Raw genomic sequence first — 14074 nt, forward strand, 5'->3', positions numbered from 1 at the left:
GATTATTATACGAGAAATATCCGATGTTTTACGAAATAATTTAACGCGCGCGAGATTCAGTTTCGAACATTTATAATAAACGCGAATAATACCGAGAGCGATCCGTCTGTCCGTCCGTTCTTCGCAGCGTCTCGTGCGACTGTGGTTCGAAATCTATCGAATATTGCGATTCTCGAGATATCGAAAATTATTAAGAGGGCGTTAGTACATACACGCGGTGACGTATACTTCAGGTTTATTATCTTTTGATACGAGTGACAGAGACTCTCGGAGAGACAAATAATTTTCGTTCGTATTATTTCGTCGGCGTTAAGAGATTGTGTATCGTGATTGTGTATCGGCACTTATATTTATGCATGACATTTTGCCGTCCTTTGACATTGTCATCATACGTAAGTTTGCGATTTCTCTCGTCCGTTATTGCTTGTTTTCAGTTTTTCGTTGCTCAGGTTAGAATAAAGAGCGAAAGAGATAAATCTTAAAAGATAAATATTATAAGTAAGTAAAGGAGATATGTACAGAGATTTAAAATTGCGATTCCAATTGAAATTTGAGCGTTAAATTGTGTTTGGCTTTTGACAATATTTTTCCTGTTTACGCTAATTAATACAATATAATGCCTAAAAACAGATTTACATTTGAAAAGATTGTATACTATACTATACTATACTTTATTATGCTTATTATGTTTATAATCGTAGTGATTCTACTTATTTACTATATGTAAATTTCTAATCCTTAATACAGATAATATATTATTATTTTTGTTCTCGCTTAGCAATTAGTTGAAATAAAAAGTATACGGGATATCACACGTTGCATAAACTATTTGTAGAAAAATATGTTGGCCTTGGAGCGCATACCCGATCAAACTGGATACTTGGTATTAACAGAGGATGGTGCTGTATTAACGGTAAGAGACTGCTTACGATGATACCTTTCTATTTGTGATAACAAGTAAATTATTCTGTATTTGTTGGTGCAGTCTGGAGGAGATTTGGAAAATGATGAGAGAATAGCAAATATCATTAGTAGCTTGGTTACATTGACGAGTAAGGTTGATCCCAAGGCATTTCCTTTGAATAATGCCTTTGAAAAAATATCTATCAACTATAAGGATCATTGCTACGTTGTATGCCTTTCCAATAAAAAGATTTATGTGGTAAAAAGGAATTTACCATCTCCTACTACAGCAAACATGGAAGCGCAGTCTATTATTGAAATGTGAATAAAAGTAATGCATGCGAAACAAATAAATCTACTCTGTAAACTTTAGTATATCCGACATATACAAGTTCAATTTCTTCAACTATTCTAAGAGATTTATTCGTCGTTGTGTATTTATATAGGAATATATGTCATTTTAAAGAATAAAGTTAGTATCGCATAGTTTTAGGAAAAATTAAACGTCTTTGTGTTATATATTTGATGTAACGGTCTTTTTCAATTATTAATGCAAAATATTCTTCCAACATATGACTTTACAGCTATTACTATTTTTGAAACATATTTTTTATCAAAATACTTTTAAAAGTTTTATGTATTGTACACCACATTTTAATCTTAGTGCATCTTGATTTTGAAACATTATCATTGTTTAAGATAAATCTGTTTTCATAGCATTTTATTAACAAATATAACGGATATGTTAATACATTTATCATATATATATATATATATATATATATATGTATTGCGTTCTTGATGGATGATAAAATATTTAAGTACTAAGTATCACTGTCGCTACTAGAACTATCATAGTTTACTAAAGACGCAGTTGAATCATTGACTTTTGAAGTACTAGCATTACCTGTTACTTCCTGTACTTTTGGCGATTCTTGATTATGTGGTTTTAATCGGTCACTCGAAAATAATACCTTCTTTTTATTTTTAGATCGTACAATAGAAACTAATCGTTTTAAGGTCGTGCCTCCTTTCTTTCTTACATCTAAAGAGAAAGTACACACACATATTCATTAATGTAATAATATATATAATATATACATTTGAGTTCATTTAAATGCTAAGTAAAACATACCTCTTTTATGGGTGAGTAATTTGGCTAGTTTGATGTCATCCTCGTGTTCATTTACTATGTCAATATCTAGCCCAGTCTTTTTTAATAAAGCATGATCTTCATTTTGCTTCTTCTTGAGTTCTTTTTTCTTTTCCTATAATAATAAAAACGTCAAAATTAGAAAAAAACTCAAATTTATTATTAATAACCAAGTATTCTAATTGCGTGAATAGAATAAATAATACATTTAAAAAAATAAATTTATATACCCGAAATAAAGCTCTCACTGCACAATTCGAACTGTAGTCATCTTTCCAAATACTTTCATTCAAAGCTATTGCATTTTCCAGTGTTCTATCTCGGGATTTAGCTACTTTTTTGTCTTCCATACCATGCTCCAATTTGTACATTGCGTCGTCGTATAATCTGCACGATACTTCTTTCGTTTCGGGCACAACCTGCTCATTCTGTTTAGGATCCCATCGATTTTCTTGACGCCTTGCACCGCTCACTATGACGTAGTCTAAATTCTAGGGAACAATGAAACATATCTTTAATTAAGTACAAAACCAACATTCACTTTTTCATTCATTTCAGTATACTATAGCTTGTGGCTTACAGCAGGATCAGTTTTAATTTCAAAGTGATTGTCGCAGAGATGACACTTCATGCGAAACTGATAAAGCGGTGTACTGTAGTACATTCCAATCTTCTTCTTCTCCGCGTTATACCGAACACCCATGCCAATGTGATTCCCGCATCCGTTGCACCATATATTGTAGGGCATCTCAAACCGTATGATCAAAATGCCCATATGGAGCTTGCGAGCTCGTTCGCGCAATGCATGAGTGCCCAGGAACTTATTGAGACCACCGGCACGAGGATCATAGTCCGGTGGATAGTACAAATTTGTTCCCTTCCGTTCTCCCATTATGCTACAATGTATTTGTTAATATATAAAAGACATAACACGATAACTATAATTGCAAATGATAAATAATTATATAATGTAGATTATTATTAATTTTTCACAAAAATATGTTTTGCATGTGCCTGCTATCATAATTTGTACTTATTTACATATGTGTATGCTATAATAGTTATTTATAATATAATTCTATACTGTATACCTTAATTTTTCTTTTCAAATCCTAGGAGAAAATATGAAGTGGTTGGAGTTTATTGAAATTAATCTTTCTCACGTTCGTAGATTCGTGTCTAATCGTTGATCCTGACGTTTCTTTAATAAAATTCAGTTTAGAAAAATACAATACATCGCACATTGCACTTATGCACTTGCATGATTAAATAGTAGTGACACTCGAGACTATTCTTGAAACTAGATAACCGTATACCATGATATGGTACATACGTTCAATATATCATGATATGATACATAACTAAAACGTTTATTTTTCATTTTATCGGTTTGGAAGCAATTTTAATGAATCAATGAGAATTTAGATAATTTTTAACTACATTGATAATAATCATTTTTATCGCATATTTAATTTAAAAATATTTGTTTTACATCGTATTTTTGTGTAATAAAAAAAAAAACTTATCCACATTTGGAGAGAAATACGGTTTTAAATAATAATAATAAATATTTCATATAGGAATAAATGTATATTATATATATATTTTGGTAGACGCTATCCTTTTGTGAGGAAAAAGCTATTGTTTATCTTTCAGTAGAAGAAAATTTCCTTTTTCGATAAAATAGTGTTTTTCTTTGATAAGAATAGATTAAATAATGATTTTCATTTTTTGTATATCGAAATTTTTATATGTAAAATTGAGAATTCTTCTATAATTTTTATAATTTTAATGTAAAATTTATTTATACTCCTAAAATAATTAATTTGTGTGTGTGTGTGTATGTATGTGTGAGAGATACAAATATTTTTTATAGTATATAATTAAAGTATATAATTTTACATTGATTTATTCAAAAAAATTAACATATAGCTTTAAAGCCACTTGTTCATGGCATTGTAAGTGTCTTATAAAATATATGGGTCTTATTCTCTAGTTCGAGGACTTATGTACAATACGTTCAGACCTGTTATAATCGAAAATGACGAACAAAGAACACGTAACAAAGAGAGTCTTTATCACAAATTAAATTATAACATATAAAATCGCAATAATTATCCTATATAATTAACAACAAATTATTTCATTAATATTTCTGAGTTCAGATATCTTTGATTTACTCACAGAATCCATATAATCATTTCTGTCAGCAAACCAAGATATATACCGAGTGTCTTAAAAGATAACTTGAAATCTCCTTCTTGTTTGATAAAAAAACTCGTAAAATCTCGAAGACTTTCGCGATACTCGGTATAACTCGCGACACACTTTGGTGTCGTAAACTACGCGTTTCAATGGTACACGAAACCTCCTTCTTAAATATATGATTGTTCTTTCATTCCGACTTTGAAATGTCGAATTCTAGAAATCGCTTTCGCCAAGTTATTAGCTTCTCTTCTTCCTTGAAGCTTATGTGATCGTTGAATAACGAAAATCTTTATCGTCCGTAAAGATACGGATATCTGTATCCGTATTTGATTGGATATGGATAGTACGCGACCGCATAGACTACTGCAACAGAAAGAATGCGGATGCATTAAAATATATGTTAATATCTTCTAAAACATAATGTGACAGATACAGGGGGAAAAATATTGTACTTCTTTCTCTTTTAATTTTTATTCAAATAATATTTCTTAATATAAAATAAATTAATAATTATTCAAATTTATTTCTAAATCTAATACAAGAGTCTACAAATATTATTTCAAAGCAATCTTCCCTTTTCTGATCGCAAATGTCACAACGTGACTCCTCACAAATAATGCCTGTAACAATATTTTTTGTTCTATCTATCCTATTTATCTATATTTACAACATAATTACATGCTCGATACAATAATAATGCAACTAAAATGAAAGTATATATTTATTCTTATTATATGTGTTTGGAATGACAAGATATGTGTGTGTGTGTAATATTTCACCAACACATTTTCGAGTATATTATGTGTTTACTGTACTTTTACTCCAGTATTCAAAAAAATGTCAAAAAGATTGTTCCGAGATATCAAAATACATTGTCACACTTATCCAAAAAACTTGCGAAATGTTTGAAAAAAATGCCGTTATTTCACATATGCTTATAATATGCCGACGCGTTACCTGCCTCGACCTCACAGTCAACGGAACCTCATCTTCTGCAGCGACGAGTAAAGCGCGAGTCGTTTGGCGAACGCTCGCTTTTGGGGAACGTTCCTCTTATGGAAGGGATTCAGCGTCTTAAAAGTCGGTACGAGCGACCCTTGATCCTGCCAATAATAGGCTGACGGCACCGGGTTCAGAAGAGGCACCTTCACTGGCCCGCCCAAGGTGCCCTGAAGATGATTCGCGAACTGGGGCTGTCCGTGAAAATCCACGTGCGGCTGCAATTTGGGCAGATCGAGGACACCGGGTAGAAGGGATACCTTCAAGGGCGCGATCTGCGGCTCGGTGTCTATAGACAGACTCGAGTACACCGATGTACCACCATCGTCGTGCGGCAGCTTGATGGAATCAAACGAAACAGCGGGATTTGCCGGATATTGAATGTGTTGCAACGGGGAGTAATCTATATTCGGCTGAATCGACAGATTAGGATCGCCCAGATGCAAGTGATGATGCAACTGAGGCGGTAACTGAGGCAGTTGATAAGGGTTGTCTCGCACGGACGGATACTTTTGCACCGTATTACCATAATTCTGCGCTGCGTTGTCTTGATTCGCGGGTTGATGATTTGGCGTCCCGTAGATAGGAGCCGGATGCTGCGCGGGAGGATAAGGGTTTACGTTGCCGTTGTCTTGATTGACGGTTTGATCCTTTGAACCGACGCTACCTTTCGGCACGCTGTTGAGGAGATTCACTACGATGGAGCCCTTGGCCGGTCCACCAAAACTCTCCTCTAACTTGGACAGATCCGGCTTTTCCTGCACCACCACGTTTGTACGTTGGTCGTTTTGGTCGTCCAGGTCAGATTTCGTCGGCGTCACAATCAGCAGGCCGCCCTGGCCATTGTCTGTGGACGTGACGTCTGTCAGTCACGTTTATTCAGTGCTTTAGTGTTAAGTACAGATTCGTTAGTCGAGGTGGAGCATAAAAGCGGATACTGTCAAAGCCTGATTAAAGTTGTGCGAGTGTGCCGAAGGTATTACAACATTGTGTCGGTCGGGCAAGTGCCAAGTATGGTACAATATGAATTTAGATTCCGTATATTCGATCGAATATACGGACAGTTACACAAATTTGCGGAAAATTGTGTTACAATGCAAGATTTGTCATTAAAAACTAGTGCATATTAAATTCCGGAAAAGTGAATTTTAGAAGAGACACAGCGTGAGACAGAAGACCCCTAACATTGAGTAATTTTTATATATTTTGTGATTACAACACATTCATACGAAATGATAATCGACAATATTTTATTAACAATAAATAACGTTGTTGAGAGAACGATTTATATACATATACAATGTAAAATTTATATCAGCACGCAGAGATGCACACAGGTATATGCCGAGAGTAAAAGAAATTGAGGAAGTGTGTCAGGAAATATGGGCTTTACCGCAGCTATCTCTCGGTCAATAACTTTTGGGGAAAGTGAAAGGTCGCGTGCTGATACATGGGAAGAGTCATTCGGAATTGTGAAACGAAATCCTGTTCGTTCCGAAGGGAATTGACATTCACTGCGATTCTCGGCGATGACGATGCTACGATACGGAAATTACGAAAGGGAAATTCGAGCGTCATCAAGAGAGTTGCATCAACACCAGAAGAATATCGAAAGTATTGGCTTCCGCCAAAGATATCATAATTGTCGCTTGATGTTTGGTAGTGAAATTTATTCATGAAAGCGGCAACTGATAGCGCTCTCTTGAATAAATTTAAAGAGTACAACAATTTTACACGATTAATATCTTTTACAATTCAAGGAGAAAACAAAGACTTCTCGATTACCTTTTTCTCTCCGCGAGGAAGAATCGTTTCTTCGCATAATTATTTACATTGGAAATATTAGACGGAAGTCGTTAGACTTATTAAGTCTTCATCAGTGCGTAATTACTACCTTGGATTAATTGCGTATCTTAGAAAAGCATAAAAACGTAGAAACATAGAATGTGTGCAAGAAGTTTACAATGTTTACAATTACATATAAGGAAAGTGAAACCTACCATCTGCTGGCACTCTGTAAGTCTCTGGACTGTAATCATTAGGCGCCTCAGAGTAATCATTCGAACTCGGCGGTGGTTCAGAATAGCTAGGATCGTGTCCTGTGTATTAAAAAAAAAAAAAAAAGTATTTAATGGAACAATAACATTATCATGTGTATACAAGAATAGATGTCTTATCAGTGCGATCAACCAGATAATTATAGAACGGGGATACATTTAATTTTATAGGCTACATCATTTTAATTTGAAATTCAAGATGCAAGTATCAATAACCTTGTAATGTGTCGTAATGATCTTTAGCCTACGCCAACTTGTTTCGAATCATTTTCATCGATTACAACGTTCTATTGTTATCGCTTGGCAAACGGATTCGAGAAAAGCGAATAATGTCCGATTAGGGGTTTCGAACGTATCATTACCGTTTAAAATATCTGTATTCGTGGGTAATCGGTTGGCTTGCAATCATTAAAATAATGATCTTTAACCGGTCTGTCATTTCTCAATATAAAATTATATCTCCGATCGATTTCCATGTCTAATCGGTTGACTGTGATATAAACAAGTGAGCGTACAATAGAAAGCATGCGTCTAATTTTTATATATGTGTATATACAATACCAACGCTCTCTCTTGCATCTTTTGCTTCCTTATAGAGGAAACTTTGTTTTCGTGACAAAACTTTTTTTTTTTTTCAATTTTCTATGCCAATGTGTTTGATGAGGAAGTAATATGCAAATCTCTAATTTATACAATTTTCATCTTTTTATACATATATGTTATGTATGTTTATGCAATTTAATTTTTTATTAATTTCCTAATCGCTCTTTTTCTCAATTACTTATTATTAATTACAAGCGGAAAAAATCCATAAATTTTGTTTTGATGAAGATCACTTAATTTCTTACCTATATTTTGAACCGGCGGATGATCGTAGTAAGTGTCTGGTGGATAAGGCTTTGGTTCCGTCAACGCGCTGGCCGCCAGACTTTTACCAAAGGACGTGATAACGTCTCCGGCTTTACTGACAACTTTACCTTTGCCCGCCAACAGGTAACCACCGCCCTTGACTAGTTGACCCTTTAGAGCTAGCACGCCGCCGCCGATCGCCTTGAGAGCTTGGAACACTGTGCTGAAGATAGCCTTCTTGAAGTCCCAAGGGCCAAAGGGCTTCTCTCCATACTAAAAAGAGATGTCATTCGCATGTTAAATTATGCCACTGTGTTGCGTAAAAAAAATAAATTTTTAAGTAATGTATATTTTATCAATGTTCTTCCCCTTTTTTTCCTTTTATCTATCTATCTACCTATGCCTTTGTTTTCTTCTTCAACATTTTTTTTCTATCTTTTAAAGAAAATATATTGTACATTTTTAAAGAAATTATTCGTTATTTAGCGTCATTATATTGAAGTAAAAGCCATTTAATGGCTTGTCTAACGTCTAATATAATGACTTTTACTTCACATTGTTTACTTGCATCGCACATGGAATATTTTGCAATGTTTAAGTCAAAAAAAGGGGATAATGAGAACACGGTTAAAAAAACCGGTTAAATTTCGCTCCTTTGCAGCACAACTTTGACGACCTACATCACGTGTGTTTCCAATATACGTAGAACGACTTTTTCTCTTTGTACCTGGAAAGGAAAAAATTCCGATCCATTTGTTTCGATTCTTGTTTTCTAGATTTTATGTAAGGATCCAACAATTCTTTTCTCCGCGTGCTGCCTTTCAACTTTTCGCGACGTTCCTTATTCGAATAAAAGAGAGTATGTAGAGTAATCCATCGCCATTAAAAAAAGAAAATGATTACCGAATAAGTATGTTCCACTGTAGGTGTACCGTATACCGGAGCGTGATACCCCGATTGACTACTACTCGCCGATGCTTTTCCGGCAGAGCTGCTGGACGCGCTCGCGACACCGCTTAATAAACCGCCAGCTATGCTGGTTAAGAGACCAGCGGATCCGGCGTCGAAGCCTCTCTTGATCCTTTCCTGCATCATCGCGGCGTATTTCGGATCGGCGATAACGTCGATCGTCACCAGCTTCTCGTCGTCGATCCCCTTCGTCGCGTCCGATTCCGTTGACAGGACGTCGGAGATCACCTCCCAAGGTGATCCCCTGTGATCCGCGTCGCTCTTCGTCTCATCCAGATGATTCTGATCCTCCGGTGATCTCCAAACATCCGGATTCGAGAGATCGATTTCTCCTCGATTGTCCGCGCTTCTCCGATACGGCGCCAATCGCTCCAGCTGTTCGGCCGCTCTTCTCAGCAACGTTTCCTGGTCGTTCCTCGCGATTTCCGAGCGAGTCACCATTATCGAGCACCACGTCACTATCAAGAATTCCCTCAGCTGAAACGCACGACGAGAGAAACGACAATATGTATAATTACAATATCTACTAATTTATGGAAACTCTCTTCGAAGCGACAATTGTACATCGTTGATCGTATATTAAAGATGTGATAGCAATGGTAATGCCAGAGTGCTGCTAAATAATATCTTAGGAAGGTCTCTGTCGCGTTCTCATTAAATTGAATTAATGATTACGGATTATTTTGAGGGTCAAGGGTTGATCTTGAAAAATGACTTAAGCGTGGAGCGTATCAACAGAAATGCAGCAAGTAGAGCGACACTGGGTGAAAGTCATGCGACTATCGGCCGTTTGAAAGACGTTCACTATGTGCATCATACATGACTTGAGGCAGAAACGACAGTATCTCGTCGATACTGATAATCTCACATAGATATCGTGGAGACAAATTAAGCAAAACGCCGCTAGTTAGCAATATAAAGCGTGGCATGGACTTGTGTAATTCATTCTCGGAACAATCTGGTTTATTACGAGTATCAGAAAAAGTAATCGCTAATTTGTAGATTGTAAATAAATCGAACAACGAGCGATCTCGGGGAAAAGAACACGTGTCCACGAGAAACAATAACGAATTGTTTTAATGACCACGTTCACGTGTCACCTTTAATTGGGTCTAGTAATATCCATAGTTCTAACTGGCCAATCATAGTCATTCCATTCTTCAGACTTCAGAGGAATAGTCGTGATTCGTCAGTTTTAAAACTACGAATCTTATTAAATCCAATTAAAAGTGACGTGTAAACGTAATCTATGACGTAGTCTATGACTCGTTTGAACTATTCGGGCGTGATCTTTCGATAGTTAATCGCGGAACGGCTGTTCGTCGCTTGAATGAGCGAGAGTGATTGTTGCAACCTTGATCTTGCATGTGCATAGAAGTCATAGACTGACCTAGTTTGTCGCGTACATTCTCGACGGTTTCTAAAAAGTAGCGATTAAACGTCAGCTAATGATTATTTTTATATCTCAGTTTACTAGGCAAACCGAGTTTTTCGAAAGGAAACTATTTTCTCTTCAAAGAAAGCCAATGTGAAGAGATAAACGAAGACAAACTTCTGGTTTGAGATCTTCACATTTCACAAATAAAACTTTCGATTATATTTATTGACTCTTTCATCTTTTGCCATATATTAGATACGCACGATTATTTTATCGAAAGTAAATCTAATTAGAAAATAAATTTTACAAAAGGATATATCGAAGGAATATGAGCGATAAAATCAAACTTTTTGATTTGTAATTTTATCCATAAATATTTTCAAGATACTGTCAAAAAGGCTAAAGCCACATATAAATATATCTCATGAAAAATTAAAGATTTTTGCAAATAAAAACTCGCAGGCAAAAAAATTCATACGTGAAAAATGGGTCATTCAAATTTATTTAGCAAACAATTTCGCGATCAGAAAGAATCTGCAATAGTAATCTGTGGTGGTAAAAATGCAAGCTATAGCAAGAGCAGAGATTATAATAAATACAATACATTCGGAATTAACATCTTAAATCTCACGAAACAATGTGACTTATTGAAATAAATTTGTCGTCTTGGAAGAAAACACACGAATGTGGCGACTTTCGACAAAAGCATTTAAGCCACAGATTAATTATCTCTTCACAGCTCGCGGTCTATGCAGCTGTCGAGGAAATTGTTTCGCATATTCTCCTCATTATTGCATGTGAAACTCGCAACGCGAGGAGTATACCGAAGAAAGGTTACGGACACAACTTTCACGTGGCATTGAGAAGGCGCCTTGCTCTCGAGCGGCGCGGCGTGAAATCGACAAACGGATGATAATGATGATAAATCGCACTTCGTAATTAGCGATCGTATATTTCAAAAGGTAAATGTGGTAAATGAAAAAATTTTCATTGATAAAAAATTATGACACTTTTCCATTGCTCGTCGTAAAATTTGCGAATTGTCTAACGAGGAGACGAGGAGGTACGAGAGACATTTTGACGAATATCAATCGCACAGAGATTAATTTCGTCGGCGTGAATTAAGCGTGTCTTTTATGCGGATTTAAATTTCAATTGACACTTCACACATTTTTACAATGCGAGTAGGTGAGGCACAATGATGAGATTGCGAAACGCGTACCTTCATACTCGACTTTCACGGTACAACGGTGAAATGATCACGGCACTCTCACTGAGCTCACTGACCATCGCCATGGGATATATCTTCTCTTTATAAGCGACTCCCACCTCGCAAGAAAGTGATATCCATCTTGCCGGGTTGCGGGTCTGTCAAAATTGACGCTTACACTATTACGTTATAGCTCATTAAGCTTGCCTCGTGTATAATAATTAAGCGAATTTTATTATTTCCTCTCGTGTACGTAATTAATGTTATTACATAATTAACTGAAAGAACGTAAATAAATATAAACATATTATAAAATTGAAATATTCTAATTTCGAATTAACATTTTTCTGAAATATTATTTAATTTTATTGTATATATATTAATTCCTCAGATTAATCCGTGCGCTGTTTTGTCTTATAAATGTGAGATTCAAATATGAAAATAATAAAAGTATCATAATAATATGAGGATGCAAATATTGTGTCTTTGGTATCCCAATTTTTTGATGACTTCGCGAACAAACGCAGACAGTCTCATAAGAATCTATAATTTTACGATCGTCAAATATATACCCTGGAATTTTGACTTATACAACTATTGATTTATACAACTGTATCTATATTTATAGTGATCGTATGGCGACTATATTAATAAATCGAATTGACAGGTAAATACAATTGCGTAAAATGCAAAAGTGTATTTTAGAACGTCTCGTGAGATGAAGGTTTAAACAATACAATAATAAGATAAATACGGATGTGTCGTTAGCATCGCAGATGTCAGATTGCCAAGCATCGTATGTAATATCATATGGAACCGCTCGTTTACTTTCTTCGATTTCCATCGCGCCAACTCCAACCTGTCACGAAGGCAAACCGAAATTACGCGTCGCGTCGCATGCACATTTTAAAGCACATAGAAACGCGGAAAAGGAAGGATTCGAGATATTATTTTTGACGAAATTCACAAGTCGAGTCACGTGAACGAAAGCTACCGTACGCGATGCGTGTCATCTTCTTGGAACATCGAGCTTGCTCATTAACAATGAGTAATGTGCTCATTTTCATCGCCTGTACTTGAACAATGAACCGACGCAATGAAGATAAGTTAATATCATATCATATTACACAATTATATCGTCAAGAATTAAAATTTTTTAGATGTACGATATCCATTTATCTCGATTGTAAATTAAATAATTATTTGATAATTATATTGTACATTAATCAATAATTATTACGCGCAATTCTGACAACTCTCGTCCACGCGGAATGAAACTAAAATCATTACAGCGCGATGGTGTCCCCTTACCTCTATTGTCTTTCCGACGATATGTGGAATAGAAAGTATGTCGTTATAGACATCGATTTATATCCCGATTGTGATTCGCGGGGGAGAGCCGTGGATACATAATTTATGAGCTGTATTTTATGTGCGTAATAACGAGATGATTGCCATCCGTGCATTGTAACGATTCCAAGATCTTCGTTCACAGGCGTTCACCTGGCTCATTCCAGACATCAAGTTTCCAATCGCGAATAATCGATCTCCGACTCGCTTTAAATCGTTCGCGGTGCGTTTTCATTCGTACATTAATTATTTTTATATAAGTCTTTGGTTGCGTGTCAACTATGTAACATTTACATTCGAACACACACATATGAAAAATGCGTAAGATGATGTAACACGGATAGCTTCCTATTAATGAACGATGTCTTCAGGCTGATTTAATAAAATGTAAATAGTGTAAAGGAAGCAAAATTTCCAATAAAATATAAGTAGCTTAGAAATCGATGAGATACATCATTCGTTTATTTGATGTATTATATGCTCAGATTAGCTCATAATATTCATTACGAGAATATTTTCACTTACCTTACCTTATCTTATTTCGCTTCGAATCTTGACAGTTGCAATTCTTCGCAAATCGATAATCAATTCCGCGATAATGACTGAATTCATGACAAATGACATTAGAGACTAAAGAACAAACATTCTGTCATAATTTTTCAGAAATATAACACGAATACCATTATCCATTTTTCTTATTATTTTCCGTTATTATTATCCTAAATTCTCTGATTTTTGATACAGCATCAGAGACAGAATAAGATGATAAAAATTATAAATATTTGTTAGCAATTAGAGCAACGAAAATTAAGAATAATTTTTTCGATCTATAATTTTGTTTAATAATTTCTGTTTAATAATTGATGATTTTTCGCGATCTCGCTGAAAATAATTTACACAAAAGAACGATAGAGATTAGACGATGAGAGGGTAGCTCGGGAAAGCCGGATATAGTGCGGGTAGATACGAATAAATAAATGCGTAAATTGGCATAGTGA

General features: G+C 35.3%; 3 protein-coding genes across 6 annotated transcripts in view; 1 reads left to right on the forward strand and 2 right to left on the reverse strand.

Annotated features, from left to right (window-relative positions):
* L (zinc finger protein Lobe) overlaps positions 1-3305 on the reverse strand; it is an 86717-nt gene extending 83412 nt beyond the window's left edge. For both annotated transcript variants that reach the window (XM_070312335.1, XM_070312334.1), the window contains exons 1-5: positions 3148-3305; positions 2637-2952; positions 2287-2547; positions 2039-2171; positions 1811-1948 (exon numbers count right to left, since the gene is read on the reverse strand). In XM_070312335.1, the coding sequence (XP_070168436.1) occupies positions 1811-1948; positions 2039-2171; positions 2287-2547; positions 2637-2948 (844 nt within the window). In that variant the 5' untranslated portion in view covers positions 2949-2952; positions 3148-3305. The remainder of the gene's footprint in view (positions 1-1810; positions 1949-2038; positions 2172-2286; positions 2548-2636; positions 2953-3147) is intronic.
* On the forward strand, positions 190-1558 carry Lamtor4 (Late endosomal/lysosomal adaptor, MAPK and MTOR activator 4). Of its 2 annotated transcripts, none has more exons than XM_070312341.1 (3): positions 190-392; positions 779-913; positions 986-1558. In XM_070312341.1, the coding sequence occupies exons 2-3, from the start codon at positions 842-844 to the stop codon at positions 1226-1228; spliced, it is 315 nt and encodes a 104-aa protein (XP_070168442.1). In that variant the 5' UTR covers positions 190-392; positions 779-841; the 3' UTR covers positions 1229-1558. The 2 variants fall into 2 exon arrangements, with proteins under 2 accessions (XP_070168442.1, XP_070168440.1); XM_070312339.1 differs by having other exon boundaries at positions 193-392; positions 836-913; positions 986-1554.
* A 1256-nt stretch (positions 3306-4561) lies between the features above and the next one.
* Positions 4562-11913, reverse strand: LOC138942269 (uncharacterized). Of its 2 annotated transcripts, XM_070312382.1 has the most exons (6): positions 11739-11913; positions 9073-9615; positions 8169-8442; positions 7264-7362; positions 5222-6110; positions 4562-4627 (listed from the first exon to the last, which is right to left on the reverse strand). In XM_070312382.1, the coding sequence occupies exons 1-5, from the start codon at positions 11742-11744 to the stop codon at positions 5239-5241; spliced, it is 1794 nt and encodes a 597-aa protein (XP_070168483.1). In that variant the 5' UTR covers positions 11745-11913; the 3' UTR covers positions 4562-4627; positions 5222-5238. The 2 variants fall into 2 exon arrangements, with proteins under 2 accessions (XP_070168483.1, XP_070168482.1); XM_070312381.1 differs by lacking the exon at positions 4562-4627 and having other exon boundaries at positions 5093-6110.
* Between the last annotated feature and the right edge of the window lie 2161 nt (positions 11914-14074).

Source organism: Polyergus mexicanus, unplaced genomic scaffold (genome assembly GCF_030449975.1).
Source record: "Polyergus mexicanus isolate NDT 795.1 unplaced genomic scaffold, iyPolMexi1.0 SCAF_22, whole genome shotgun sequence".
Classification (NCBI taxonomy): Eukaryota; Metazoa; Arthropoda; class Insecta; order Hymenoptera; family Formicidae; genus Polyergus; species Polyergus mexicanus.

Excerpts from the sequence above, each read along its gene's own strand:
- LOC138942269 (XM_070312382.1), bottom strand. Across the intron at positions 8,443-9,072 it reads CAGTGGAACATACTTATTCG|TATGGAGAGAAGCCCTTTGG; the intron begins GTAATCATTTTC and ends ATCTCTTTTTAG. Across the intron at positions 7,363-8,168 it reads TCCGCCGGTTCAAAATATAG|GACACGATCCTAGCTATTCT; the intron begins GTAAGAAATTAA and ends TTTAATACACAG.
- Lamtor4 (XM_070312339.1), top strand. The coding sequence starts at position 357 with ATGACATTTTGCCGTCCTTTGACATTGTCATCATAC. Across the intron at positions 393-835 it reads CTTTGACATTGTCATCATAC|AAAAATATGTTGGCCTTGGA; the intron begins GTAAGTTTGCGA and ends AACTATTTGTAG. Across the intron at positions 914-985 it reads AGGATGGTGCTGTATTAACG|TCTGGAGGAGATTTGGAAAA; the intron begins GTAAGAGACTGC and ends TTGTTGGTGCAG.